Source organism: Macroventuria anomochaeta, assembly GCF_010093625.1.
Source record: "Macroventuria anomochaeta strain CBS 525.71 unplaced genomic scaffold BU25scaffold_38, whole genome shotgun sequence".
NCBI classification, from domain to species: domain Eukaryota; kingdom Fungi; phylum Ascomycota; class Dothideomycetes; order Pleosporales; family Didymellaceae; genus Macroventuria; species Macroventuria anomochaeta.
In genome coordinates this window covers 173153-199326 of record NW_022985399.1, presented here as the reverse complement: position 1 = coordinate 199326, position 26174 = coordinate 173153, and the positions used below count along the sequence as shown (strand labels likewise).

General features: G+C 53.5%; 15 protein-coding genes across 15 annotated transcripts in view; 9 read left to right on the top strand and 6 right to left on the bottom strand.

The window, feature by feature from the left end:
- BU25DRAFT_442687 (uncharacterized protein) overlaps positions 1 to 3611 on the bottom strand; it is a gene marked incomplete at its 3' end in the record, with an annotated part of 4252 nt that extends 641 nt beyond the window's left edge. Inside the window, exons 1-7 of the mRNA XM_033709319.1 lie at positions 2978 to 3611; positions 2665 to 2890; positions 2529 to 2588; positions 2190 to 2477; positions 1907 to 2135; positions 1638 to 1800; positions 7 to 1584 (exon numbers count right to left, since the gene is read on the bottom strand). Of these exons, the coding sequence (XP_033557460.1) occupies positions 7 to 1584; positions 1638 to 1800; positions 1907 to 2135; positions 2190 to 2477; positions 2529 to 2588; positions 2665 to 2890; positions 2978 to 3330 (2897 nt within the window). The 5' untranslated portion in view covers positions 3331 to 3611. The remainder of the gene's footprint in view (positions 1 to 6; positions 1585 to 1637; positions 1801 to 1906; positions 2136 to 2189; positions 2478 to 2528; positions 2589 to 2664; positions 2891 to 2977) is intronic.
- A 901-nt stretch (positions 3612 to 4512) lies between these two features.
- Positions 4513 to 5389, top strand: BU25DRAFT_181340 (uncharacterized protein). Its single transcript, XM_033700917.1, has 2 exons — positions 4513 to 4903; positions 4952 to 5389. Exons 1-2 carry the CDS (start codon positions 4810 to 4812, stop codon positions 5290 to 5292), a joined length of 435 nt encoding a protein of 144 aa, XP_033557459.1. The 5' UTR covers positions 4513 to 4809; the 3' UTR covers positions 5293 to 5389.
- A 714-nt stretch (positions 5390 to 6103) lies between these two features.
- Positions 6104 to 9742, bottom strand: BU25DRAFT_462164 (uncharacterized protein; the record flags this gene model as incomplete). The annotated part of the gene is made up of 5 exons (XM_033710498.1): positions 6104 to 7204; positions 7254 to 7474; positions 7524 to 7892; positions 7941 to 9190; positions 9240 to 9742. 5 exons carry the CDS (start codon positions 9740 to 9742, stop codon positions 6104 to 6106), a joined length of 3444 nt encoding a protein of 1147 aa, XP_033557458.1.
- An 872-nt stretch (positions 9743 to 10614) lies between these two features.
- On the bottom strand, positions 10615 to 11736 carry BU25DRAFT_181222 (uncharacterized protein). Its single transcript, XM_033700915.1, has one exon. It carries the CDS (start codon positions 11407 to 11409, stop codon positions 10774 to 10776), a length of 636 nt encoding a protein of 211 aa, XP_033557457.1. The 5' UTR covers positions 11410 to 11736; the 3' UTR covers positions 10615 to 10773.
- A 177-nt stretch (positions 11737 to 11913) lies between these two features.
- Positions 11914 to 13202, top strand: BU25DRAFT_350567 (uncharacterized protein; the record flags this gene model as incomplete). Its single annotated transcript, XM_033703314.1, has 2 exons — positions 11914 to 12137; positions 12374 to 13202. The coding sequence occupies 2 exons, from the start codon at positions 11914 to 11916 to the stop codon at positions 13200 to 13202; spliced, it is 1053 nt and encodes a 350-aa protein (XP_033557456.1).
- A 169-nt stretch (positions 13203 to 13371) lies between these two features.
- BU25DRAFT_180606 (uncharacterized protein) lies at positions 13372 to 13885 on the top strand. Its single transcript, XM_033700912.1, has one exon. The coding sequence runs from the start codon at positions 13540 to 13542 to the stop codon at positions 13813 to 13815; it is 276 nt and encodes a 91-aa protein (XP_033557455.1). The 5' UTR covers positions 13372 to 13539; the 3' UTR covers positions 13816 to 13885.
- On the bottom strand, positions 13799 to 14397 carry BU25DRAFT_181225 (uncharacterized protein). Its single transcript, XM_033700916.1, has one exon. The coding sequence runs from the start codon at positions 14282 to 14284 to the stop codon at positions 13955 to 13957; it is 330 nt and encodes a 109-aa protein (XP_033557454.1). The 5' UTR covers positions 14285 to 14397; the 3' UTR covers positions 13799 to 13954.
- Positions 14397 to 14984, top strand: BU25DRAFT_180545 (uncharacterized protein). The gene has a single exon (XM_033700911.1). It carries the CDS (start codon positions 14510 to 14512, stop codon positions 14882 to 14884), a length of 375 nt encoding a protein of 124 aa, XP_033557453.1. The 5' UTR covers positions 14397 to 14509; the 3' UTR covers positions 14885 to 14984.
- A 62-nt stretch (positions 14985 to 15046) lies between these two features.
- BU25DRAFT_414523 (serum paraoxonase/arylesteras-like protein) lies at positions 15047 to 16557 on the bottom strand. Its single transcript, XM_033707313.1, has one exon. The coding sequence runs from the start codon at positions 16301 to 16303 to the stop codon at positions 15068 to 15070; it is 1236 nt and encodes a 411-aa protein (XP_033557452.1). The 5' UTR covers positions 16304 to 16557; the 3' UTR covers positions 15047 to 15067.
- Positions 16427 to 17656, top strand: BU25DRAFT_181021 (HAD-like protein). Its single transcript, XM_033700914.1, has one exon. It carries the CDS (start codon positions 16737 to 16739, stop codon positions 17460 to 17462), a length of 726 nt encoding a protein of 241 aa, XP_033557451.1. The 5' UTR covers positions 16427 to 16736; the 3' UTR covers positions 17463 to 17656.
- Positions 17657 to 18777: 1121 nt separating this feature from the next.
- BU25DRAFT_350470 (uncharacterized protein) lies at positions 18778 to 20900 on the bottom strand (the record flags this gene model as incomplete). The annotated part of the gene is made up of 3 exons (XM_033703305.1): positions 18778 to 20467; positions 20518 to 20540; positions 20592 to 20900. 3 exons carry the CDS (start codon positions 20898 to 20900, stop codon positions 18778 to 18780), a joined length of 2022 nt encoding a protein of 673 aa, XP_033557450.1.
- Positions 20901 to 21052: 152 nt separating this feature from the next.
- Positions 21053 to 22615, top strand: BU25DRAFT_414520 (siroheme synthase-like protein Met8). Its single transcript, XM_033707312.1, has 3 exons — positions 21053 to 21363; positions 21420 to 21901; positions 21950 to 22615. Exons 1-3 carry the CDS (start codon positions 21262 to 21264, stop codon positions 22113 to 22115), a joined length of 750 nt encoding a protein of 249 aa, XP_033557449.1. The 5' UTR covers positions 21053 to 21261; the 3' UTR covers positions 22116 to 22615.
- On the top strand, positions 22258 to 23840 carry BU25DRAFT_180538 (uncharacterized protein). Its single transcript, XM_033700910.1, has one exon. It carries the CDS (start codon positions 22400 to 22402, stop codon positions 23699 to 23701), a length of 1302 nt encoding a protein of 433 aa, XP_033557448.1. The 5' UTR covers positions 22258 to 22399; the 3' UTR covers positions 23702 to 23840.
- On the top strand, positions 23813 to 24554 carry BU25DRAFT_180617 (uncharacterized protein). The gene is made up of 2 exons (XM_033700913.1): positions 23813 to 23897; positions 23946 to 24554. The coding sequence occupies exon 2, from the start codon at positions 23971 to 23973 to the stop codon at positions 24460 to 24462; it is 492 nt and encodes a 163-aa protein (XP_033557447.1). The 5' UTR covers positions 23813 to 23897; positions 23946 to 23970; the 3' UTR covers positions 24463 to 24554.
- Positions 24555 to 24794: 240 nt separating this feature from the next.
- On the top strand, positions 24795 to 26048 carry BU25DRAFT_401095 (uncharacterized protein; the record flags this gene model as incomplete). Its single annotated transcript, XM_033704995.1, has 1 exon — positions 24795 to 26048. Exon 1 carries the CDS (start codon positions 24897 to 24899, stop codon positions 26046 to 26048), a length of 1152 nt encoding a protein of 383 aa, XP_033557446.1. The 5' UTR covers positions 24795 to 24896.
- Between the last annotated feature and the right edge of the window lie 126 nt (positions 26049 to 26174).

Genomic DNA, 26174 nt, shown 5'->3' with positions numbered 1-26174 from the left:
TCGTACTTGCCCTGCCTCTCTAGCACCGACCCAAGCTTGCTGACGCTGGTGAGCGTGTAGGGTTGCTCGAGCCCAAGCGCCTTCTCTCTTCCTTCCAGCGCTCGTCGATGCATCGCTTCCGCCTCCTCGTACTTGCCCCGCCTCTCCAGCACCGACCCAAGCTGGCTGACGCTGGTGAGCGTACCGGGGTGCTCTAGCCCAAGCACCTTCTTGTACCCCTCAAGCGCTCGTCGATGCATCGCTTCTGCCTCCTCGTACTTGCCCCGCCTCTCCAGCACTGTCCCAAGATGGCTGACGCTGGTGAGCGTGTCAGGGTGCTCGAGCTCAAGGACTTCTTCCCTTGCCGCCACTGCACTTCGCCCAATCCACTCCGCCTCTGCATACTGCCCCATCAGCATCAGGTACCACGCTGTGTAGGTTGCGATCGTCGCTCGATTTAGCCTTGCATCGTTATCCTCCATGCTATAGCCAAGTACCTTCGTGGAATGTGGAAGCAGAGTCCGACAAGCCGCCCACGTCTCATGCTGCCCGCTTGGAAACTCTGATGCCATGATTCGCAGCGACGCCTTCTGCCACACATCGACTTGGCCATGTCCTTGGAGCCACTTCCTGGTCGCTAGCTGCACCAAGCCGTGCATCTCAAGCAACTGCTCCTGCATTTGCTTCCCTGACTGCTCTCCAATTTGCGCCCTGATCAGCGAAAAGTGGAACAACGTTCCCACAGCCTCAGTGAACTGCAGCTTGCTTCTGCCCTCGTACAGCACGTACTCGGGAATGCCATGCCTGTCAAACATGGTCATCAGCGAGAGCAGGTCCGCTGCGTCGGGACTCGTCTTCCGGATCTGCTCGAACGATAGCTGCCAGGTGGTGATGACTGCGCTTGTTGAACTAGCGTCTCGCCTTATGTCTCTTGCCTTCTTGTCGTTTAGGAGGTGCGCTTGATTCTCCACGCTCTCGCGGAACAGCTCGAGGTACGTGGAGCAGGTGATTCTTGGCTCTCTTACAGCGATATACGCAGCCGCCTGCGTGACAGCAAGCGGGATGCCTTCCAGTGTCTTCACAAGCGCTCTCGCGTCGCCTTCAGACGACTCGTCCACCTGCATCTTCGACTTCAGCAACGTCAGGGCGTCGCGCTCGCCCATCGGCTCCACCTGAACCACGTTGTGTCGTGCTCCCACTAGGTTCACCGCGGCAATCAGATCGCGCGAGGTGACTAGTATCCAGCCGCTCGCCGCTTGCGGAAGAAAGCTTGCCAACGGCACCGCCGCTTCCCAAGCGGGTCCAAGCCCTTGCGCAGCCTTACCCGAGTCGTTGGTGGTACTGGCAGAGGCGAACACCCGATCGTCGTCAGCGTTGTCGAGGATCATCAGCCACCGTCCGTTCCTCTCGTCACAGAGCCAGTTGTGCACCAAGCGGAGGATGTCTGTCTTGGGGTCATCGTGCCCCGGCAGCTCGACCCTAACTGCAATCTCTCGGTACGCTTGTTCAAACCTGGCGGCGTTGCTCGCGTGTACCCAGAACACCCACATGTGCGGCGCAGCCTCTCTGGCTCTGTACGCGTACTCTATAGCAATCTGTGACTTTCTACGAACAGCATAAGCACGAGTCTGCCACCGCTTGTGTTCGGCAAAACGTACCCTACGCCTCCTAGACCAACAAGCGCTACCCGGCCGTGACCTCGCAAAGCTGAGTTTCTGTGAATCTCCTGGATCTTTGCAAGGACGTCCTCTCGGCCCACAAATGCACAGTCTCGTGGAAACGGTACCATGTTCGACGGTTTGGGCCTGTTCTGCGCTCGCGCTAGGAGGCAGGATCGTTAGCTACGATCAAGCACAAGGGTAGCTGAACAGACACAGCCCCTTGCTTGGTAGAGCAAATATTAATTCAAAGTGACACAGCTACGTACCAAATCGACCTGCCACCACACCTGTAGCATCCCGCGCAAACTGCCTAAGCTTGTCCCGCGCGCTGCTGTATCCTCGAGTGTTCTTGTTATCGAACTTGACCATCATCGAGTGGTCAGCGTCCAGAGGGATCTTCTCCTCCGTCGAGTCTGGAAGCTGGAGAAGCGCCGAGTCACTGTCTACGGCCGTGATGAACTCGCCAGTCCTCATCCATCGCTTGCCCTCGCTGTCCTGTCACGATCGCGTCAGCCTTTCCTGCATCTTGCTTGTCTCAGAGCCTCGTACAAACTGCAGCTGCCGCGTCTGCCCTGTCTCGTAGAAGCTCACTAGCTTGCGGTCTTCAATAAGATTCCTAAAGTTGTCTAACTGCGATGCTAACAGATCAGACTTTTCCCTAATCTGATCCAGCAGCGCTCTCCGCGGATGGCCGTCTTCTCCGGCCAGCATCTTCCGAATGTCGTCTACCACGAGACCTTTGTGCGGAATCCCAAACAGAAGCATGCCGTATGTTGCTCTGTGAAGGGCTGCTATCGTTGGATGGTCTTCCGTTATCTGGGCCGCTTTGACGAGACACTGCCCAGCTGCTTAGCCCTGTGCACGCAGCTTCCTGAGCATGCGACCTACATGGGCGAGTATAATACCGCCGAAGCTATGTGCGATGAAGAAGAGCGGCCGCTGTCGCAGCTAGCGCGTTGCCACTGTCAGCCTTGCGCTTACGCACTCACGCACTCTCACAGCAGCAGCCCGCATCTTCACTCACCTCTTCTGTGCTCCGGATCTTCTTGAGCTCCTCTAGCAGGCCCCGGCCGTAGTCCATGATCGTATCCACCCCGTAGCTCGACAGCTTCGAGTTGTAGCCGTAGATCATGGTGCGGCAGCACGGCAGGTCTTCGGACAGGAAGTCGCGCAGCCACATGCGCCCGAGATTGCCTTTGCCCTGCCACGAGCCGTACGCGTGGCCGTCAAGGCCGGTGATGGCGATCACACTGCGCGCATAGAGTCAGCAGCTAGACAGCAATAACATACAGTTAAGAGCAGGCCGTCTAGAGAGATCAAAACGACATGGTGCGTACTCTGCAACGACTGGTGCGTCAGGCGTCGACGCATACAGCTGGGTGAAGCCGAAGAAGTGCTGGTCGAAGCTGACGTCCGTGTCGCCCATCTCTACCTGCCACTCCTCCAGCGGATTGGCTATCAGCGCCGACAGGAACGCAGGCATCCCGCCGCGGTACTCCACCAGCGCGACCTTTTCCTCATCGTTGTAGCAGGAGGGCACAATAGCCACTCTGACGTCTGTCTTTGACTTTTCTTCGTTTGTCAGGTTGTCGTTGATGGCAGCCTTCAGTGATGCCGTCAGCTCCTCGTCTGGCTGCGAGGCTGCGAGGCCGGTGACGCGCAGAACGGGACCCTTTTTCGTGATGGCCATGTCGGCTCAGAGGTGCATAGCTGAGCGCGGTGTCTGGAAGCGTCTACGGTCTGGAGGTCGCGAGCAGGCTGACGGAGGGTTCTTGCCATCGTGAGCAAGCCATCACTGGGCTGTGCTGCGTCGCATGGCTGTGCCGCATAAGCTGACGCAGGCAAGATGGTGCAGGCAAGGCGCGTGCAGGCAGGACGTGTTAGTCAAGGCTGGCTGAGCGTGTGCCCATCAACGTTACCAATAGAGGGCAAACCCTGTGTGGTGTGGGGTGTCGTAGCGCGTCTTGACTCTATCTTGAGTAGGCTGACCAGTGCAAATTCAAGGTAGAGTTCGGAGGCTGACATGTTGTAGCTAGGCGTGAACCACACTTGCTTGTTCGTTCCGGAAAATCAGTCCCAAGAGGGCAATTAATCAATCGTGGTCTTCTCACAAACCCATCCGCTCACTGTATGGGCCAGATGGGGGAGAGATTGGTTCTGCCCAGCACATACTTGTGCTCTCAGATGTCCCAGTTTATTTGCATTGTGGTAAGGTTTCTGTAGCCAGGGCATCGTGGATCGGAAACAGCAGAGCACAAAATCCGAATAGCGTTGAAGAAGACGTCGACCAGATAGAAGAATTACCATAGAGAAGTTCAAGAGTGGAAGCAAGACTAGCCAGGTAGCCGCTTGAACCGGCCTCCGGTTTGGGTTGAATAGGCGTTCCACGTTGTGCAGATTTCCATCTTTCATAACGGCATCCACAGCACGTCGCCATTCGGAATCAGCTTGTATCTCGTGTGCGATGGGAATTCGCCCTAGCACAAGGAGCAGGTCGAAAGCAATCTGGCTGTCGTTGTCATGACCCCCTAGCCAGCCTATGACTCGCTGAGCTTGTGCATATATCTTTGACATCAACGGGAGACGTCGTATGCTTCTGTTGCCGGGCAGTGTGCAGAGGCGTCGGTCCTGATGACGATGCTATCGTTCCTGAGCTTCGACGACATCTACCTCGAGCTGTTTTGCGCTAGCACTGTGGTGGAGGGCGCAGAACACACAGGATAAGGCTAGCACTAGCTGGAAGAGCCTAGTCTCTCCGCCGCAGGCAGTAGATGTGTACAAGATTGAAGAGTACTTTGCTGCACTGCAGAAGTACTCGCTTATGAAGCGGAAGGCTGAGCAGCAGAGCTTTGCGATGCACAAGCTGATGCTTGGGGCCACGACCGCCTTACAGCAGAGGAGCAGAGTAAGCTTGGCCAGGCAGCGTTTGGACTTGGCGTGGAAGCTGTAGAAGCTGTGTGGAGCTATGGCTGACCCTCAGAAGACAAGTTACGGCTGGTGCTGCATGCGATGGCGAGCTTTGCAGCGCTGGTTGGTGTGACAGACACGTTGAATGGAGTCACCGAAGAACTTGTTGACAAGATGGCAAGTGTGGGAGAGTTTGTCACTATTGGGGAGCGTGGACAGTACGCATGTGGGAAGGATTGAAGGAGTGAACTGATTATTCTACATGCTACGGAGGGGAGCTATACATAAGGAAATGTCTACGTTGATGTTGTGTAGCTGTCAACATGTAGTCGTGCGACGTAGCAACCAATCAGTAGGTAAGCGCCTATGCGGTCGACTACAAGCAGACATCTCAACCGTGACAGTCACACATCTTGGGCGATGGCCAGAAGCGCGTGCAGTCAAGGAGTATGTGTTGCAGGCATGGAGAGGAATGCTTGGCGAGGAGCATCCTGACACCATCAGGGCAATCAGCAACCTCGCCATCACGTTCAGACAACAAGGATATCTCGGCGACACAGCTTCAGTGCAGAAGGAGGTGCTGAAGAAGTGGAAGCAGACGTTAGGCGAGGATCATTCAGACGTCATTTCAGCCATGATCCACCTTGTAAATATGTTTGGAGAACAATGGCAGCTAGGTGATCCAGCTGTGATGCAGAAGGAAGTGTTAGAAGCGCAAACTAATCTTGGGCGAGGATCATCCTGACCATCTCAGCGATGGGTAATCTTGCTAATACGCTTAGAGAGCAAGGGCAGCTTGGCGACGCAGCTGTGGTGCAGAAGGAAGTGTTAAAAAAGCACAAACTAATCCTGGGCAAGAATCATCTTCATACTATCATGGCAATGTGCAACCTAGCCATCACGCTCGCGCAGCAAGGCAGCTAGAAGATGCAGCTTGGATGCAGAAGGAAGTGCTGAGGAAGCGCAAGCTACTCTTGGGCAAGGATCATCCTGATACTATTAAAGCAATGGGTAATGTCGCCAGCACGCTTGCCAAGCAAGGACATCTCGACCAGACAGCAGATATAGAAAAGGAGGTGCTGGAGAAGATGAAGCAAATCCTGCGCAAAGATCATACTGACACCATCTGGGCGATGAACAACCTCACTGTTACCCTTAGAGAGCAAAGACATCTCAACAAAACAGCAGAGGAAGAGAAGGAGAAGATGAAGCCAATCCTGGGTGAAGACTGTCCTGCCACCATCTTGGCAACAAACAATCTCGCTATAATGCTCAGACAACAGGAATTGGATGATCAAGAGCACTCTCAATTAAAGACAGCTGCGCAGGCCTCAGCTGTCCCAAGTCAAAACCCACATTACAAGGACCGGAGAGTGAATTCGGATAGGCGATAGATGGTGCACCTGTGAGGACAAAAATCAAGGTAGGTTTGGGGTGGTTCTATCTCTGGACAGGGGGTTTCTCGCTACTGCGTGGGGGACGTTACCATGTAGTGTTATCCAGAAGTATCAATCTTGTCAATCAAGGTCAAACAGTGTATGCTCTAGATTCGCGGCCTAGCTATACCGCCTCGCCCTCACCGTGTCCCTTGGCCCGCTCTCAAACCCCTTCAGAGCATCACTGCTCGGCCTTCTCCCCTCATTGAACGGCCTCGAGTAACTGCTCGACGCACTCCTGCTCGTCAGCTGCATCTGTGTATCCATCGGTGGCGGCGGTGGTGGCGGAAATAGGTCCGCCGTAGTGACGCCCTGCATTTTTGGTGGGGATCCGTAGCCTTGCTGTTGTTCAACCCCAGGAGGTAATGGTGAGTTCAGTCGGTCAATGAGATCCGACGAAGGACGACCCGACATGAACTCGGGCTGGTAAGGTTGGTACCCAACGGGTACGTTGTAATAGTCTGTGTTGTCGTCTATGGCTGATTTGTATTTATACTGGTAGTCTACTGTCTTCGGATAGACTCTTTCGTCAAGGTCTCGTTGCTCGGCTGGGGAGAGGAAGGGGTTCTCCCTCAGACCCGCAGAGGGTTGCCGACCTATCTGTCGCGGGTTGTTGAAGTCGGTAGAGTCCGCCGTGCCTTCTTTGTGGACGTTGAACGGTGTACTGATCTTCTCATCTGCAAAGCCTTTCAGTTCCTCGGTGTTACGCTGAACCAGTGGTGGGCGCTCAAGGTCGAGAGGTGGAGGTGCATTGGAGCGCGTGCCATCGAAGCCAAATGTTGCGATGGAGTCTTTGCGTATCTTTGCACCGGCTTCGACTATGGTCATGCGCTGTACACCAGCTTTCTCGCGCTTGGCGATGTGCTGTTCGAGCCATGTGCGGATCCCTATCATACCTGCAGCGGTAATTTGTACCATCAATAGAAGGCCCATGAGACCTGCAACAGAGTTCGAGGTCAAGACTGCATCAACGACGCAGAGTGATATTGAGCGCAGTGTTGAGAAGCCATTGATGAAAGTGAGTTGGCCAAGAGCAAAGACAAGCTGAATGAGAATGCCGCTGATGATGTATATTCTCTGATCAGGGGACTTGAAAAGCGCAAAGGGGGCTTTAATGCCGGCGAAGGTGGCCGGTGCGGGGTAGAGGGCCTCAGAGCGAAGGCGCATGATCGTAAAGCCGACCGTAGGAAAGACCAGAATCAGAGCGATGAGGCCAAAGACCTGCTAATTGTGAGCATGTAAAGGACAATAGGAGAGGGTGCACACTTACGCCATGGCCATCTCGGAAGTGTCGCGAGTCCCCCATACCGACCATACCTATAGCGATGCCAATCACAGCTGACATTCCAAACGTGATCAATAGTCCGAGACGCCACCTCTTGTTCTTAGCTTCATTAACAGGGTACCCAGCCAGGACCGAAAGGCGCCAGACAACTCCCAGAACAAGGTAGAGTGGCAATGTCAGGAGAAAGGCCAGCATGATGAAGAGTACTAAGACAAAATCAGTAGACACACACAAGACTGGCAACTCGGAGCATACCGTGAAGAGCCGTAAGGATACCAAAAGGAATGATCGGCAGTCCATTGATCGAGATCTCGGCATCCTTGAGCACAATGCGGAATGTGTTGCCCTCTGATGTAAACTCAACGGGTCCTTGCGGTAGGGAACCGACAACCCGTGGGTCAAGAGGCACACTGCTCATCATGTCCATCACGCTTGTCTTATTCTTACTAGCATTCATTGCACCCAGGGCTACGGAGGCAAGGCCACCTATGCCCTGGCATGTCAACATATCTATGGCCAGCTGGCCGCCACCCATGATTGTGGCCTCGTTAATGGCTAGTGGAAAGGGATGGCCTGCGCTGGTGTTGTCTAGAGCTTGGCGGGCAGTGAGTGCATTGTACGTGACTGCTGATATTTAGTCAAATTCGGATAGAGATTTAATAAGTATCTTACCAACAGCTGCCTCATCCGCCGACACATTTACACTGCGCTTACGAAAAGTTAGGGGACTGGTGTTATTCGCGTTCTGGTTGATCCTCTTCAACACATCGCCGATTAGTATCGTCCCTTCGCCCATGAATCCACGTGCGAATGATACAGCAGAGCCGTTAACCGAGTCGTTGAATTTCGTGGCGTCCAACATGGGAACATTCATCATTGCATCGTCTGAGAAATTGCCACTAAGGAGATTCTGGATCCCACCGACAGAAGACAAGGCGGTCGAGACGCCCTCGATGGTCCCTCGTGCAAAACCTTCAGCGGCTTTCGCTACATCAGCGTTCTTCAGGAGCAATGACGTACTGTTCGAGATTGCGGTGCCGATGATTTGTAAGACCGTGCTGTTGAGCAGGAAGTTCGAGACGAGGTTCTGTGCGAAGGTCTCGGCCACCATGGCGGTTTGCATATTGTCGTTGCTGACGTTGCCGCTCTGCGCGATGAAAGGTGTGGCATTCACAGATTTGAAAGTGAAACCAATCGCCAGTCCCATACCAATGCCTGATCCAGCACCTGCAGCGAGTGCTGGGAACATGCTTGGATCGACCATGCCTCCGAGCCTGCCGGTCAGATTCAAGTTGCGTGTGAGGCTTCCAACATCAACACCAGTGAGAAGCGACTGACTGAAGCCCTTGGTGAATTGGTTTACAGCTCCGGGGACGTCGACTCCTTGCAGTTGGTCTGTAGACATTTGGCGCTTTCCGAGAGGGTTCGAAGGTTGACCGGTTTGTTTGAATCCGAGGCCGTTCTTCGTTCCTTCCCCAAGACCGTTGCCGGCGGCTGCAGCGATTTGAGGTAGCTGCTGCATGAGCGTGGCACCGATACCGCTTCCTTCCACATTCCTCATCACTGCCTGGAAGTCGATATTTGACACAATGGGTGTGCTTACTCCAAGGCCTAGGTTGCCGGCTACAGCTTCGATGCTCGAGTCATTTGAGGGTCGGAACTCCTGATTCGTCAATTTGAGAGCTCTCGCTGTCGAGTTGCCAATGCCCGACGCCAAGGCATACGCAGCGGATCCGATGGAGATATTCATCATGCCGGATTGGCCGAGTGATGGGGCGAGTTGTCCAGCTAATCCGTTCCCAATGTTCTGAGCGGCGAGGTTAATACCTGTCGCGGTAGCATTGAAGGTACTCGCGACTCTCAAGGCTTGGGCTTTGGCCGTGGTCATGTCAGTGATGTTCAGGCCGGTAGACGTGCCAACACTGTTCACGTCAGCAGAGCTATAAAAAAAAGTACATCAAATCCACGTACCCAACACCAATACCTAGGAACAGCGCAGGTGTTGCGAGGCCATCCGTAAGGGCACTGCCAAGATTTCCTACGATTGCGCTCAGTCCTCCAGTGGTGTTCACTCCCAGCCTACCAAGCAAATCCCCCATAGCTTGGCTCATGTCGTCTACAAGTCCACGCTTCCGAGTCTTGACATCGTACCTCTTGCGAAGCTCTGCGATGCTATCTGTTAAAGAAGCTCCAAATCTCTCCGCACCCTCGAAGCCATATCTCTGTCCTATGTCGCTTGACGTGTGCGCAATCGATGCGGTAAGGCCCAGCAGGGCGTGGTGTAGTCGCGCATCGTCTTTGAGCGCAGTGATAGTCTCCACCGACAAGAATGTGGTCAAGCTCTCCGGATATGCGCTCTGACTATTGGCGAAGATGTATCGATCGTAGCGGAGTTCAGCAACGGTAAACAGAAGCGCGGCGATCGCAAAGACTGCAAGCGGTAGGTACCAGACCGGCTTACCAGCAGCAAACATTATTAAAAGTCGTAAGGGGTATCTCAAATGATCGTTAATACATGAAGCGAAGTGGTGAATGTAGTGTGCCCGTGGCCTGCCACAGCAACAGCATTTCCCGGTAGTCGTGTTAGGAGACGTGTACCTGCGACCGTGGACCGATTCGATAATATAACTCAAGCGACGGCAATCGAGGTGGCGAGGATGTGATTTGCCAAGCATGTGGAGTGCGAAACATGCTAAGCCTCATCTTAGTCTGCAGTTGAGCGCGGAAGATTCATAGAAAGGAGCGCGTGGACCACAAGGTACGTACTAGGCTGCTTCGTCCAAATAAATCCCTATGCGGCGCCATTAATAAGGCGATACGTGCCTTGAAGATAGGTAGAGGTCGTTGTGCATCTTACCAATCACGATACTACATGTTGCTAAGAAGTGAATGTACATAAGAAGTCACAAAAATGACGAATGAAAGGTAAACGAGATCAGGAAGAACACCAAAACGAGCAAGTAGCGAAACTGGAAGACTGAAACAAATTGTGTACTTTTTCTGGGATTACCTAGTGCCCTTCTTGGTTGCGCGGCCTACCGTTAGGTGATGCGACGATTTTGAAACGCGCGCGCTGAACCAATTGCATCGTCGTGTTTGAGCGCCGCGCGAAAATGATAAGGCTTCTTGACAGGCGAGAGAAAAGCCGAAAGCCTGCAGAACTGTTAACAAACACGATGGATAGCATGTAGTGTTGTCCAAGGTAGTAGCAGAATGTGTAGTCGTGACATGGGCTGGATTCACGCTGCGATCATTCTGAAATCACCATACCCTTGGATCAGCTGCTCTCCGCAGGGCTCTAATACGATTTTCCGCACCCGCGTTCCGTTCCGTTTGTGGAGTACCGGACGAGCTTATTCAGAGGATTGTGATTGCGGGTTTGCCTGGCTTATAAGGCGCTTGTCAATACCCTCTAGCACTCGCACTTACAATGACGTGTAACATTGAAACAATCTCCCTACACACGTAATGTCAGCCATGGCTGCGAAGACAGAGAGCTATCTGGTTAGCGAATCTCAGGATGCCTACACCCGTGACTTGTCTTTCGCCTTCTCCACCATGACTTGCGCGCTTCCATCTCTTTTGCTATCTTCTTCCAGTGTGCTGGACCTTTGACGCATACTCCGGTCAACTTGAATTCGTGCATGGGGTTGGGCCGCACAACAGCATTACGCTGACATTCTTGCCATTCTTTGAATTTCATGCCAGTAGGTCGGCGAGGCTGGTAAGCAGAATCTGGCTTCGCTAAGTAAAGCGGTAGCGGGGGTTGCGCTGGCTTCTGCCAGGCGCGCAGCATCTCCAGATGACGCTCGACGAACGTTGGCTGCGGCTTCTCAGTTGTGGATGACTCTGTATCTGGCGACTTTCGACCAAACCAAGGTCGCGCGCTGGCTTCGTCTTTGCCGCGACATATACCCACCTTAGTGGCAAAATTTAAGAAGAAGCTCTTGGGCATCGGGAGATTCGCCACTATCAGTACGACTCCGACAACGATGGGCACCACTATGGGTAAAGCCAAGTTGCTCGAGCCTGTATGCGTAAATCTGTGTAGCGTCGCAGCCTGGATCAGAGAAGCCATACCTGTGTGAATTTCTGCATTAAGACAATGGGCCATGTAGCGAGACAAGTTGTGTGGCGGCATATCGACGAAAAGCAACAGGTCGCGAAGTGCTTGGTGCGCAGGGGAACTTGGGTTGGATTCTCGAGAGAATTGCACCTGAACTATACCTTTGTGACACTGTAGATTGTGAATAAGCAATGGGGCATGTTCACGTATGGATGTGAAAGTACAGCATACTGCGCGGACAGAACGAAACAATGACTAAAACAAAGCAGAAAGACATTGTGCGCACACAGAAAGATGGCATTAAACACGAACACACGAGAAACAAACCATCGTGATGTTTAGAACGAAGCGGTGTGATGTGGTGGTGTGCACAGCCGCGGCCTGTGAGATTCTGGATGTTGGACGGCAGGGCGGCATGACGCTGGTAAGGAGCAGCGGAAAAATCTACGTCACCAGTCACGATACGGTATCTTTCGACCGTCACCCCATCTTCGTCCGTGTATTGTCGCTTGTTGTTTCCGTTCCGTTGCATTTGCACGCACTCTGCCTCCGTTTGCTTCATTTTCCCTGCACTTCACAATGGTCAGCCAGCAGCTTGAGCAAGCGTATGAGAAGTACCGCTACGAGGCTCTCTTTGGCGCCTGGCTCGTTGTGACCGGCGCAACCTTCATGCGCATCAAGCGACAGCCCTACTCCACCCGTCTTAAGGTCGAACAGTACGAGAGCATCTTCAAAGGAACGTCCCTGGGTGCGATCGTGCTCGGAATTGGCATGTCGCCAAAGCGCGGCGTGAGGCGCGTTGCGTAGAGCCCATAAGCAACGAGACTCGCGGAGAGATCCCCCCACGACCCTGAGAATCCATCTTCGCGGCATGTGGATCGATCGAGGACAGGTGGAGTTCACGAGCTAAGGAGGAGATGAATTGTTGACACCTCGCTGCTGTTGGAGAGAACGCTGGGTGGGCTTGGCGTCTCCGCAACTTCACATGCCAGTCGTCAGCACCTACCCATCGTTCCTTCATCGCCTTCGCGGCGGCAAGAGCATCCACAATATTCACGATGTTGTTCCGCCTGGGCAAGGTGAGCATTGAGCTCAACCCATGGAATCCACTGTATGCAGTGGCACCCTTCATCATTGTGATGGTGTCGGTCCCATTAGCCATCTTTGCGGTGGTTACCACATCCATCGCACTATCTTTACTGGCCTTTCGTGGCTTTATAGTCTATACACAGCTTGGAACTGCACTTCTAGGTGCTTGGCTCTCTCCAGCGCCACCAAAGCCTATTGCTCTACAGCATCAGCCCCCATCCCCCGAACGAACGTCTCCGCCTCGCAATCACCATCGACGAAGTAGTAGTAATGGCAGCGGTACATCTTCACAGGACACAGCGGTGCCTGTTTCTCGTTTTGGGCCAAAGAGTGGGTCCTTCACAGCACTGCTCACTGAAGGCGGGCCCACACGTGACTATGAGGGCGTGGGAGGCTGGAGAGATACTGGCAATGAAGATGAGGAGGCATTGTGGATGGGCATCAATTCGAGGTTGCAGTTACCGGCTGCGATATCTGGTCAACGACACCAGCGGCGGCACACAGGCGGGCAAAGTCCAAACCAGCGTTGGAGCTGGAGCCCAGAGACTTTCCGTATGAGTCCTGTGCAAAGCAGAGCAAGGACACCGAACCGAGTCCTTGCAAGCGAAGGATACAACAACGGCGATTACTTCCCGACACAACCCACGGATGGCGGCCGTCCAATTAGGACGGCGTCCGATCCGTTGAAGCGGCACAACCGAAGACTGAGTGGCAGTGGCAGCAGCATCACGAGCGCAGCTTCAAGCATGATGGCTGCTGTCAAAGAAACAGGAGAATGAATGTCTCATACAGTCACAGGGATTGACATCTTGCTATCTGCTCGTAAACAGTGAACCTGTCACCACCACTAGCTCACTGGTCCCGACACCTCGCACATCACTGCATCAGTTGTGAAGGTACGTGAACCAGGTCCTGGCACGAACTTATACGCAAGGATCCCCTGAGGCTGCTCGGTCCACCAATACCTTCGCAACTGAAGCCTACGGATTTGCTCGACCCTATTTTGCAGCACAATCTATCCCTCGATACAAAAGAGGTCTCCAGTGCAACAATGGATTCGCAGCCTCGTGAAGAGTCAGCTGGGACGTCTAAGTGGTAGACTGGCGATAATCTTGGATGTTCTCCTCTGCCTTCTCAGCATCCTTGTCACAGCCTTGGGCACGACATCCATTGTCAAATTCAGGCGGGCACGTGCTCAGCGTACTACACCGTGACCTCTCCTTCCTGTCTATGCCCAAGACGGGCACTCCGCACCCAAGGCGTCTATTGTATCCACCAGCTGCCCTGCTCGTTCTCATCATTCTGTCCACAGCCGCTAATCTTGAGACTGCACAGTCATTTGCTACTGGCATGTCGGACCTCGTCTTGGATCCACTTGGCTGTCGCCGTTAGGGTTGTGGACCTGGGAAAATATTGATTTGATTGGCTAGGATATACCCAAACATACGTCCTCACGACGTTATGACTTGGTGGGGACCGGCGTTTGTGGTTTTATATAGTCTAAGACAAATTGTAGAACATCCTTTGTTCTTTACAAATCATACTTCTCTCGTGTTATCAGTCGGGTACCTGTGCGCTTCTGCCTACGGAAGCATTGCTCGCCACAACTCGCGCGGTATAAGAGAACACAGTCCCACACCAACGAGTCTAACATTCGACCCCGTGACAAAGCAGTCGAAGACATGGAACCTCTCACCATCGCGCTTCTGCGCCTAACGGTACTCATCGTTATCGGAGTTGGTGTTGTTGTCTTTGTGAACCGTCTATCGACATGGACCAAAGGGAAGGCGCCGACAGGGAACAGGAAATGGCCATTGATTGTGAACAATGAGATGACAAATTCTACACCGCCGGCGCGCATGAACAGTTCAATCTGTTAGGAAGTTCTGTTCTCCCACAATGTTAATCGACGGCAATTCTCTTAGCCACTGCCTACAATGCAAATATACCATGTCTTTGTCACCATAGTTCTTTGTGTACTCTGTACTTCAAACAACTCCACTTTTACCAATGCTTCGGCTCGACTCCTTTTGCCTCGCATCAATGTTCCACCTCCCCCCTGCTCTTCTAGCAGTCTCACTCCGAAATGTCACCAGAGCACAACCTTCCCAAGCTTTCGCACCACACAACCATAATTCTGCTCTCCATCCTTCCCGCCGTCGGTCTCTTCGGTCTACTTATGGGAATATGGCACTGCGTCCGGAAACGCAACAGCGCCAAGCGCTATGAACAGGAACGGCAGGATGAGGCTAGCACGTTGCACCAGCATGCATTCTTGGCGAATGACAACTATCTTCCGGAGCGGAGTCAGAGTACGGGTCATCAAGTGCGTAAGATGCGAGTGCCCAATCTGCCAAACTTGAAGATTGATACGAGTATGCCGGCTGGAGCACAAGTGCGGTCCGCCCCAGCAGTTGGGCGTGTCGAGAATCATCGACGACAAGTTGACGGCGTTCCATAAAGTGCACACCCGCTGGGGTTTGCGCCGGTACGACAGTGTGTTGGATGGGAAGAGCGCCAGACTCGTGATGCTGGGATAAAGCGCACAGTTGATAGTGGCTAAGACGGACCTTCAACAGGCTTGAAAACATCTTTTAGTACAACAAATTATCTACTATCAAGGGTGAATATCATCTTGCGCCCATCATCGTGGCTCACACACTACAATAAAAGGACTGGCTGCCGCACCAAGGAACAATCTCCCGCTCTTAACATCATGCACAACAGTCGTAGCTCCACTAATAATAGCCCCTTCCTTATCCTCAATCATCTTCTTCACCTCATACTCCAGCTTGCTATCTTCTCTCCCACCTTTCACCTTCCTGATCCTAAACACCGTTGCAGGACTCACATGTTGATAAGGATCCGCCATAGCCTTCATAGTCTGTCGCACATCTGGAAACCCCGATACCCACAAATCGCCTCGTGCATCGGGAGACACGTTGTCAAGCGGCATGCCAACGCGGATGGTGTGGAGCTGGGTTAGCGTCTGGTTCGGTTGCAGCGTGAACACCTTGACTGTTCCGTCTGCAGAGCTGGGTACGTAGATCAGTCCATCCTTTCCCTTCGCTAGACCGTTGGGGAACTTGAGATTCTTCCGGATATCGATGCCGGGCGGCAGGGTTGCGGAGTGGCATTTCCCGGTGTAGGAGCAATACGCGACCGTTCCGCCGCCGATGATGGGTTCAAGCTGCTTGCGCCACCCAACTTTAACGCCGTGGTCGTTACTGACAAGGAATGCGCCGCCTCCGACGGCAGCTGGACGGTTGGGTGACCACACGGCGGGTGATTGGATGGTGCGCAAGTGCTTCATTTCGTCGTTGCCTCGCTTAAATTCGAAGACTTCTACGGTGGCATTCGCACCTAGCTCTTTGGCTTCGAAGTAGGTTCCGTGGTAGGGCGCGACGTTGGGGAAGTAGAAATGGATTGTTGAGTCGTCGATGACTTCGCTGGTGAAGCCTACGGTGTCGAGAACCGCATCGCCTCGTGCACCAAAGGAACCTCGGGGTACGATAGTCCGGTGGGAGAAGAATCCATTGGGAGCGATAGAGTCAATGTCCAATGCAATAATCTCCGAGCCAGATGGTCTGCGGCCTGATGCGTCGAGTCTCGAAATCACGGGGCTCCAGGCCATCCGGCTTTTGGTGCCGGCGCATGCTGCGTACAGAACTCTTTCTTGCTGATCGAGCCATAGATCCTCACAGGCTTCTAGTTGCGGATGCTCGATACGTTGACATGAGTAGGGGAACTCATCGATGCTTTGGATCACGCGACCTAGCCCGATGCTGACGGTCAGAATGTCTTTGATGAGGAATTGGTAGATTGCGGCGGACCAGGCTACGACGGCGCTGTAGTAGATGAGGTTGCCTATCGACGGCATCTTGGCAAGTTCGATGAGAGATTCAAGGAATGAAATTACAAGAAAATGTGTAAAGAAGGATTGATGCTGAAAGGTAGGCTATACCAGAGTGAGGTAGACTAGAGGCTTGGTATTGAGAAAAGCCCCTCCGTCAGGCCAGCGTTAGCCCTTTACGCGAACACGTGGGTGCAGGGGTGTGGGATTCCTCTCTTTCCATCCGCTTTCTTCACATCTGTAGAGCTGGATCAGGTTTCCATAGTGTTGTTGAATTGCAGTCTAGATGACTGTTGTGAGGGAGGTGACCGAGGTGGTGAGGGCCTAGAGCGCGAGTGACGTCAATCTCCGCCACTCATCCCTCTCCATTGGGCCGAATGCAATGACCTCTACTCCAGACTCTAGACGTCGATCCTGCGACAAACGTGCCTTTGAAGCACTCAAACAATGAAAACGCAAAATGACAGTCTCAGCATCCTTCGACGTGATCGGCACATGCTTCGATTTTGAAGTGCCCATCAGAGCTATCTACGACCGACTGGGCGAGAAGCTCTCCACCGCAAAGTCCGATCCAAAGACCTTGTTCTTCGCATGGTTCTACGCCGCACAGCGAGACTTCACATACGTCTCCCTCGCAGGCGACTACACGCCGATCGCTGAAGTCCTAAAATTGACATTCAAACGCGCATGCCTGATCGTCGACCTCCCAGCCGACGCAGTAAGCGACGACGACATCGCCTTCATCATGAAAGCATTCAAGAGCATGGGACCGCGCGAAGGACTGAAAGCTTGTTTCGACGGCCTCCGGTCTGCGGGCTGGGACGTGTATGCCGTGACTAACGGCGGTGTCGAGACCTCCTTAGCGTACTACCACGCCGCACATATTGAGCTAGATGAGGCTCATTTGCTGTCCTGCGATGATCTGAAGATTGCGAAGCCAGATTTCAAGGTTTATGAGCGTGCACAGGATCATTTGACGAAGCAGGGGCTGGGCGAGAAAGGGGATGGGAAGAGATGGTTTGTTGCGGCGCATGCGTGGGATTTGATTGCGGCGAGGAAGGCGGGGTTTAAGACGGCGTATCTGGATTTTGAAGAGCATGATCCGGTTACGGAGGTTTTTGGGGAGTTCGACTTGTATGCAAGCAGCATGAAAGAGCTATTGCAGAAGTTGAAGGAAGCCAAATGAGCAGGTTACCCCCAGCGGGATTGCGAACCAGAAGGTACGCAGCATTGCTGGCCTCAATCATTCACTACTGTGTATCAGGAGTACTTTTTGCAATCGCTCTTGATTTCAGTTTCGTATTCTCCCACGAATACTTTGAGCAAGGCTGCATCCAAGGATGTTCTAGATGATGGTGAATGTCCGCCGAACAACATCTCGAAAGGCACTACTTTGTGCCACTTTTCACTCTTCGTTGCGTTGGTGAAACGCTTCCATATCCGTATCCTTGCCTCATTCAGATCATTCTCAACTCTCTTGCAGAATTCCGATGTGCCGATTCCGTAGAAGTCGACGAGGTCTCTCGTAGCCAGAATCCGACCGAAGGGGTCTATAAGTGTTTTCTCATCAAAAGTCAAGATCTGGAAGCAGAAGAGATGAGCTCGAGAAGTTTGAGCTTCCGGAATCCCTCCACGATAATCAAGGTAGATGTCGCTCGAATCTCAGTCCCAGGCCTCAGCAATTGCGGATATCGCGGGTAACTTATCGTAGTTGTCCGAGAGGTGGCGATTGGTGTATTGCTGCACAATCTGCATCCATTCCTCCCCGAGCCAGTATTCGCCATGGTTGTCTCGAACTTGTTTGAACAGTCTATCAACTTCATTGATGGCACTCTGACAAAATTCTGGCAAGTGCTGTGGATTCTCATCCTGCAACAATGAGACAGTGTCACATGACCAGTGCTGCTGGTAGTCAGTGATACGCAGAATTCGTCGGGCAAGAAGATGTTTCGTAAAGTTCAACTGCGTTCATCGATTGGTACTGTTCTAGAGATTTTCGAGAGGATGACCGAACCGAGCTTGCCCAAAGGTGATGCAAATGGTAGTTTGAATCCAATCTCATTGAGAGGCGACATGGGTGCAAAAAGCCTTGCCGGAACTTGCTTGCCCGAGCAGCTGATATGACAAGGCATGAACTCCTATACACTGGGTGCATTCGTCCGACGTCGATTGCTTTCTCTTCCATGTCGAATTCAAAGACTATTAATCCAGATCCACGGTATTCTCAGGCCGAGTGCGACTCTCACAGCATCGAGAAAGGTCTTCGGTTATGCGGATATTGTGGTTCCACGGGAGAACGTGGCTTCTGATGTTGCATCGAGTCGAAACTCCCGTGTACCGCCCCAACAATGAGACAAGGTTGCGTACCTAGTCACTTGAATTGTACGTAGCTGGGTTGCCTTCATATGTATGGTTCACGTGAAGATAGGCTTGCCGTTCACACGGAGCTTTCTCGTGTGCATTTGATCTGCATGTATTCAGGGTACACAGCGACGTGCTCCTTACCCGGGCGCAGGACTAGCCACGTCCCTCTGATAAGCGCCTGCGAAGTCCAGCTGCCCCAGTTGCCCATTGATCTGATCAATCTCCTGATTCAAATCTTCCAGATTCAGTGCCAAACTGTTCTGCTCATCGAACCTTCTGTGCTTCGTGGCATCAGCTACCATCTCGCTGACCATGAACTTCTGTTCTTCAAGAACGATCAGTCTTTCGCGCAGTTCCTTCTCTTCAGACTCCATGGCCGACACCTCACTGCTGCTGACGACGCTGCCGCCAGTCCTGTCGCTGGCCTTGATGGCTGCTAGAGCGGCGCCTCCAGCTGGACGTCCTTGGGGAGCGGCATGCTTCAAGATCTTTGGCAAAGAGCGCAAAGGAAGCATGTGCAAGCTCAAGAAGCTGTATGCCTGTTGGTAGACAGCTTGCTGTAAACGCTTTTGTGTGGGTGACTCGGTGGGTAGGTCCCGTATACGTTTCGCGGCTGTGTCGAACTGCGCAAACGCATCCATCAGTCGTTTCCGAACCTTTGTAGCATCAGTGAGTTGTTGTGGTGTGGGTGGTTTTTCGGGGTCCTGTAAGGCTGTGAGGAGCTTCTGAAACCGGGGTAACAGCAACCGGATGCCTCTTTCGAACTGCGCGAGGTTCTCATATGCTCGCTGATCCTTCGGCCTTTTAGCCATCTCTCGCTCGAAGTCGCTTCTGCTGAACAGAGTGTGATTGCAGTCCTTGCACATGCGTACATCGACGCTCATCTGATCTGTCGCCTTTTCTGACTTCTTCGGATTGACGTTCAACCCAATCTCTGTTGAGCACCCAGTATTAGGGTCACCGCATACCACCCGTCCGCACATGCGGCAGTGGTGCCGTCGAAACGTGTACGTCGAGAACTCCTGCTGGCAGAAAGGGCAATGCGAGACTTTCGCGTCTTCTTCCCAGGTAATGATAGACTGCTCTAGAGCTTTGCGCTGGTTTTTCGCCGTGTTTATGCCGACTGTCGATAATCCAAACCAGCCTCCAGCGTTCGGTGTCTCCTCGACAGGCGATGGGCTGGCCAGTAGTTGTGTCAGCTTGGTAAGACGCTTTTCCAGCCTGCTGACTTCCATGTACTCTCTGTCCACCCTCTTCCGCCGAACCTTTGCGAACTCGTCGAAGTGGTTGCGCTCGAACCCGTGATGGTCGTTGTAGCCTTCTCTCGACTTGTAGCAGGTCTCGCAGACTCGACACCAGATGCCCCTTACTGGATCGTGTTTCGCTGCACGTGATAGCTTCATCTGGTATAAGGTATGGTCTTCGCAAAACAGTTGCCCGCATTGTCTGCAGTTGACGGCTGTCTGGCTGTTGCCCAATGCCATTCCAGATCCTGTAAGCGGCCTTCCACAGAGCGGGTCTGAACACACGTCTCGATAGCCTGGCCTCTGCCAATGCGCTCTTGTGACTTCTTCCTCGGGGTCTCTGCGAACGACGGATGCCGGGGGGGTATCGTGACCGGTGCGGGTGTTCGAGGTGCTGCGGGAATGGGAGGCGGGCGGCGGTGTCGGTGAGCTGTTCGATTCGAAGACGTCGAGGCCTTTCAGCTTCTGGTTCAGTACGGCAAGAGGCTGGAACTTCTTCGCCTTGACCATCTGCTCCTCGAACCAGTTCTTAACCTCATCCTGCTCTTGCTCGACAAGGTTCTGGTGGTTGTCGTCGAGATGTCTGGTAAGGGTTAGGGGGGAGCTGGTAGCTGAGGTGTGAGAGGGCAGTACCGGTTCAGTTGGAGGAGCGTCACCTGCCGTTATCAGTTCATTGCACGTAGACATAGGCAAGAGCTACGGCGTACCATCTCCTCATTACATATTGGACACACCAAACGATTACTAGCACGAGCAGCGGCATTCTCACTCGGCCCCAGCAGGACCTTGCTTCCTATGTCTTCTCTCGTCTCGGCGGTGCTGGCGGGGCTGTTGGACGTCTGGCTGCTCAGCGACAGGGAGCTCTCTGAGGGCGACAGCAGGCTCGCATTGCGGACATGGCTGTGCTGTGCCTGCAGTGCTTGCAGTGCCTGCGGGGTGGCCGGCGACACAGCAGGCGACAGGTTCCTCCCGCTCCCCAGCACGCGACCACCGCCCAGGGACCTGCGGGAGGCCATGGTAGCAGTAGAAGAGTATCTAGGAGTGGTGCAGCACGGCGTGGGTCGCGCCGGAGTTTACGGGGGTGCGCTAGGAGGGGGGCGTGGCGCAAGGGTTCCTGTGCATGTGCATGTGCATCATGCATACTGGGCAACGCAGTACGCTTAACAAATGTCTCTCCAGATATCTCGACAGTCTGAAAGTCTAGGTGTTTACAAATGCATTCGACAGTGACTGTTGAGGCTGCAGAGGCCTCAGAGGCCTGTCGATGGCGCTGCCGTTCATCTCCTCGGTGCAGTTGATAGCCTTGGCCGACGCCATTGAGTTCACGCCCATATCTCCGCCCAACATGCGCCGCCTCTCCAACACACATTTTCCACCATGGCGCAAGAGCATGACTACCCAGAGATTCAGGGCGGCGGCTCGCTGATCCTTGCCTGGCAAATACGCAATAAGCGTGTGCTGGTAGTTGGTGGCGGCGAAGTGAGCATCATCGCTGTGCGCACGCAATAGGTAGTTGACGATTGACTGTAGCACAGGTCGCCGCTGGCCGCATCGTGAACGTTCTCAATGCCGACGCCAAAATTACCGTAGTCTCCCCGCGCGAAGGCCTGAACCCAGAGGTCGCATACCGAATCGGGCAGAAGCAAGTCGACTATGTTGATCGCAAATTCGAGCCCTCCGACCTCGACGGCGTGGATATGGTCCTGACCGCTGTAGACGACCCAGAGGCCTCAACGCAGATCTGGAAGCTGTGCAAGGAGCGCAGGATAGCAGCGAACATCGCCGACGTGCCACCAGAGTGCGACTTCTACTTCGGCAGTGTGCATCGCGATGGGCCGCTTCAAATCATGGTCAGCACGAACGGGAAGGGTCCGAAGCTGGCGAACATTGTGAGGCGACAAATTGCGGCCAACCTTCCACCCAACATTGGCCAGGCGATCACGAGAGTGGGCATGTTGCGCAAGAAGCTGAGGCAGGTGGCGCCAGATGTTTCAGAGGGCCCAAAGCGGATGCAATGGTACGTCAAATGGTCGCATGCCAGCGCAATGGTGCTAACACAGTGCAGGATGATTAAAGTTTGCGAAGCTTACTCACTCGATGACCTCTGCTCCATGACTGAGCGGGACATGGAGCAGCTACTTGGCTTCTACAAGCCCAACACGGCACCCAGTCTTGATCTGCTTCGTCTACAGGAGCCGGACGGCGCGTTTGATGGGCCTTTTCTCATCTAAAAGTTGGTCACAAGCGGCGTTCTAGACAAGCACACAGACGGACTGGGTAAGCGGGCGTTGTCCTGGCTTCTCTGTCTATTCAGCAAATGTTCAACTCTCTACATTCATCTTCCGTCTCGTCTTCTTAACTTCATGCGTCGCCCCAATTAGCGTGCGGTGGCCCGAGCGTCTTCTCAACTTCTCGCTCAAGCTTCAGACACACAGCAACAACAAGCACTCAGCATTCGCCATCAGCGCCTTTCAACTTCAACTACGAGGCTTCCTAGCTCTCATCTGTAAATACCATGGACCTTGCACAACGACCACCTTACAGCACAGTTGACTTCAAAGCACTTGCCAAAGCTGACCCAGACTTCAAGCAAACATGGCAAGCGTGCTCCGGCAAACTCGATTTTCAGGACCCGAGCACTCTCCAAGTCTTGTCCAAGGCTATCCTCAAGGTCGACTTTGGCCTTGAACTCTCCGTCCCAGATGACAGGCTCTGCCCACCAATACCCAACCGGTGGAACTACGTATCCTGGATTCAAGGCTTGCTTGACTCTACAGCACCATCCTACTCCAACAAGTATGACCCTGAGAGAGAGGCCACGGGTCTTGACATCGGCACCGGCGCATCAGGCATCTATGCGCTGCTGTGCATGAAGAGCAGGTCAAACTGGACCATGTGTGCTACCGACATCGACAAGATCTCTTTCGGATCTGCGGCTGCCAATTTTGCAAAGAACAACCTGCTAAGCAGGACGAAAATGCTACACACCACTCCCTCGATGCCTTTGATCCCACTTGAAGCACTAGGCACACAGCAGCTAGACTTCACACTCTGCAACCCACCCTTTTTCACCGACTCCACCGAGATGGAGAGGTCTCTCAGTGGCACAGGAAAAGCTACAGGGCCAAACGCTATCTGCACAGGCTCCAGCAATGAAATGGTCTGTTCTGGCGGTGACCTCGGCTTCGTCACGAGAATTGTCGAGGAGTCCCTTGTTCTTCGCGACAAAGTGACATGGTACAGTAGCATGCTTGGCAAGCTTTCCAGCGCCAAAGCTATTGTCGAGCTTCTTAAGTCGCATGGTATCACTAACTGGGCTGTCGGTGTGCTAGATCCGGGGACGAAGACCGGGACAAAGAGATGGGTCGTTGCATGGAGTTTCGGTGACGCGAGACCACGAAACAGTATTGCTCGTCCGCCTGGTGGTAGCTTCCCACACGAACTGCTACCTTTCCCAACTTCATACAATATATCGCTGCCTTCTTCGATGATCGGCTCTGCCGCTATCGATAAGCTGAACGATCAACTATCGACTTTGGACTTGGTCTGGAAGTGGCACACAGCAACAGCGACTGGCGTCGGTGAAGCGTCGGAGAACGTTTGGGGAAGAGCGTACAGGAGAGCATACGAACGGCGGAAGAGAGAAGGCCAGGTGGAAATGCACGCTAATACGTTCGACAAAAAGGCGAAGCTGGCCTTTCGCATCACTGTTATCCAGCTGGCTGGCGAGATCGTGCTTGAGTGGCTTAGGGGAGATGATCAGGTCCTGTGGGAGAGCTTCTGCGGCTGTGTGCATCGGTGGTTCAAACAGACGTAGATAACACCTGCCTGCTAGGGTTCTGGTGCAAACGGGAAAGAGCAGGCACCCACTTCTAAAGCTCATCTTCAGCCCTAATCTGCGCTCTCTCACCTCTGCTCCTCGCTCAGTTATCTCCTACTGCCTATTCCAGCACCATCTGCCATATCTCAAGCTCTGTCATTCCTCTCGCCACTCCACACCAACACAACACGAAGTAAGCACAATACATGCATACTCTGGCTGTTTTCTAACGCCGATGCAGCTCGCCCACTGACTTCTGCTACATCATGTCCTCCAATGACAAGCCAGTCTACTTTGCGTCCTCCACCGAGCTCGCCGATCTGGGCGCTGCCCGCTTTGACCATGACACTGCGGCCGTCGGCGACAAGGACTTCGCTCTCACCTCCTACTCACATGCACCCGTCACCGTGCAAGCTGGCCGCGCCCCCAAAGGTCTCGAAAACCAGGTCTTTGCGTGGAACACCTTCCAGTACACCACAAGCGAGCGTGATGAGAAAGAAGAGAAGAAAGGCGATCTACACGAGGGGCAGCTGCACCGGCAGAACAGAGCTGCTGCGGGTATCCCGCCGGCAAGCTACGGTCGTGGTGGAGCGAGGAGCGGCCGAGGTGGAAGGGTTGGTGAAGCGGCTGGCAGGAACGATGGGCAGCTGGATGCGCTCTGCGCGGGGAGGAAGCCCGAGGGCAATGCGCTGCCGCTGGCGAAGGGATTTGCGGAAGAGCTGGACAAGAGCATGTTTTGGGATGGGCCGATCTGCTGAGAGGCGCACTCTTTCTGAGCTCAATCAGCCTGAAGGGTCTCCGCTCGTGAAGCGGATTGTCATCATACAACGCCGAGCTGGCCAAGCTGGATATTGTAGGTCACCATGAGTATCACCTTGACAATTATCACTGACCCCCATCACAGGTCTCTATCGCGTCGCCGTAGCACGTCTGGACCTTGTCACGACACAGCACCGTCACCTGCGCCTGACGTGACTTTCTGCTCAATGCTCCATGCAGTGAGTTTTTAGCAACATTTCTCGATGTGAACACCGGGTGACGAGCTTCATGTAGCATTCTTCGTATAAAGACCGTTATCCGCAACTCTTGGGATGCCTTCATTCTCACATATCGACAATCCACAAACTCTCGGATCATACTGCTACTGGCTGTTCGCTACCACTGTTTTCCACGCTCGCTAAACAGAAGAACTATGGCCGTTGGAGCTACTGACAACTCTCAGGAGTGGCAGGGTCACATAGACAGACCTCCACCAGACGCTTGCGACGAGCGTCGTCGTAGATGGGCCAACCTCCTTCGCAACCAACATTACGAGCCCGTCATCTTTGATATCTTGAGCGACGAGCTCCCAAAGTACACGAACAGCTGCGTCATTGACCCTACAGATGTAGTCGTACATATGCGTGAATGCGCCCTGATATTAGCATCAGCACCGGAATTCTTCTTCGCAGCCGTAGAAGGCAATCTAGTGAGTCGTATGTCCACCGATACTGATCTACAGGCAGAGTATGCCGCTATAAAACAGCGCGCATACCGTCAGCCCTCCATCTACATTCACCTCCTAGCAGACGAGGAGGGAAATGCACCAACACCAATCCAGTACTTGGTCATCCGCGACACAATACAATACTACCTTGGCCGAAAGAGTTCAGAGCTAGCGCATCATATCGACAATGTTACTCCGCCGTTCGTGTCGATCGAGGCGTCAACACGAGGATACCGTAAGTACCTCCACACCCCAAGTACTGATCGCTCTCCTAGACGCATTGCTACACTTCTACGCTTGTGTGGTGGCATCGGACTCCGCTGCTCCCAAGTCTCGCCATACTTGCAGGACATTTCTCTTCCGTACCCTCCAGCTGAGGTCGGCTATGCGCTCCACGCGCATCAGAGGTTGGCTCAGCATCGCGCCCACCGCTCGTCCAACTACGTTATGAACCTCGTCGAGGATATTTGCATCCACCTCTTCCGCACCAAAATATTGACACAGCACTTCAAAATGCATCAATATATCATCTACCTCATCTTCCGACCTTCACAAGCAGCGATTGCAGAGATCTTCTGCTCAGGTCTGCTGCAATGCTGGGTTAACGGCGGCGGAGGGTTCAATGCGTATCCGGCTGGGCGAAGCGTCGCGAGTTCGAGAAAGGTCAGTGGGATGGAGTGGGCGGAGCACGAGACTCTAGCTAGACAGGTGAGTCCGTTGGAAGAGCGAATGGAGGTGATGAAGGAAAGAGCGGAGGTCTGGAGGAAGGCGCTAGATTGGAAGAAGGAAGACGAGGAACACGAAGATACAGATGCAGAGGAGGCTGCAGAAGGAGGTGATAGTATGGATGTGTTATGAAGATCAACAATGAAGCGCTGTCCTGGAGTGTTCAAAGAGTCCGTTCTTGATAACACGACTGGCACACGATATGGCTGTATTATCTTATTGACACATGCAACGCGCTCCAAATTGGGTCACAGCTAT

What these genes read in the sequence shown, in the direction of transcription:
- BU25DRAFT_181340 (XM_033700917.1), top strand. Translation starts at nt 4,810, where the DNA reads ATGCTACGGAGGGGAGCTATACATAAGGAAATGTCTACGTTGATGTTG. An exon ending in ACGTAGCAACCAATCAGTAG is followed by an intron (nt 4,904 to 4,951) that starts GTAAGCGCCTAT and finishes CAACCGTGACAG; the next exon opens with TCACACATCTTGGGCGATGG.
- BU25DRAFT_181222 (XM_033700915.1), bottom strand. Translation starts at nt 11,409, where the DNA reads ATGCCGCCACACAACTTGTCTCGCTACATGGCCCATTGTCTTAATGCA.
- BU25DRAFT_180606 (XM_033700912.1), top strand. Translation starts at nt 13,540, where the DNA reads ATGTTCTCCTCTGCCTTCTCAGCATCCTTGTCACAGCCTTGGGCACGA.
- BU25DRAFT_181225 (XM_033700916.1), bottom strand. Translation starts at nt 14,284, where the DNA reads ATGCGCGCCGGCGGTGTAGAATTTGTCATCTCATTGTTCACAATCAAT.
- BU25DRAFT_180545 (XM_033700911.1), top strand. Translation starts at nt 14,510, where the DNA reads ATGTCACCAGAGCACAACCTTCCCAAGCTTTCGCACCACACAACCATA.
- BU25DRAFT_414523 (XM_033707313.1), bottom strand. Translation starts at nt 16,303, where the DNA reads ATGCCGTCGATAGGCAACCTCATCTACTACAGCGCCGTCGTAGCCTGG.
- BU25DRAFT_181021 (XM_033700914.1), top strand. Translation starts at nt 16,737, where the DNA reads ATGACAGTCTCAGCATCCTTCGACGTGATCGGCACATGCTTCGATTTT.
- BU25DRAFT_414520 (XM_033707312.1), top strand. Translation starts at nt 21,262, where the DNA reads ATGGCGCAAGAGCATGACTACCCAGAGATTCAGGGCGGCGGCTCGCTG. An exon ending in TGGTAGTTGGTGGCGGCGAA is followed by an intron (nt 21,364 to 21,419) that starts GTGAGCATCATC and finishes ACTGTAGCACAG; the next exon opens with GTCGCCGCTGGCCGCATCGT. An exon ending in GGCCCAAAGCGGATGCAATG is followed by an intron (nt 21,902 to 21,949) that starts GTACGTCAAATG and finishes AACACAGTGCAG; the next exon opens with GATGATTAAAGTTTGCGAAG.
- BU25DRAFT_180538 (XM_033700910.1), top strand. Translation starts at nt 22,400, where the DNA reads ATGGACCTTGCACAACGACCACCTTACAGCACAGTTGACTTCAAAGCA.
- BU25DRAFT_180617 (XM_033700913.1), top strand. Translation starts at nt 23,971, where the DNA reads ATGTCCTCCAATGACAAGCCAGTCTACTTTGCGTCCTCCACCGAGCTC.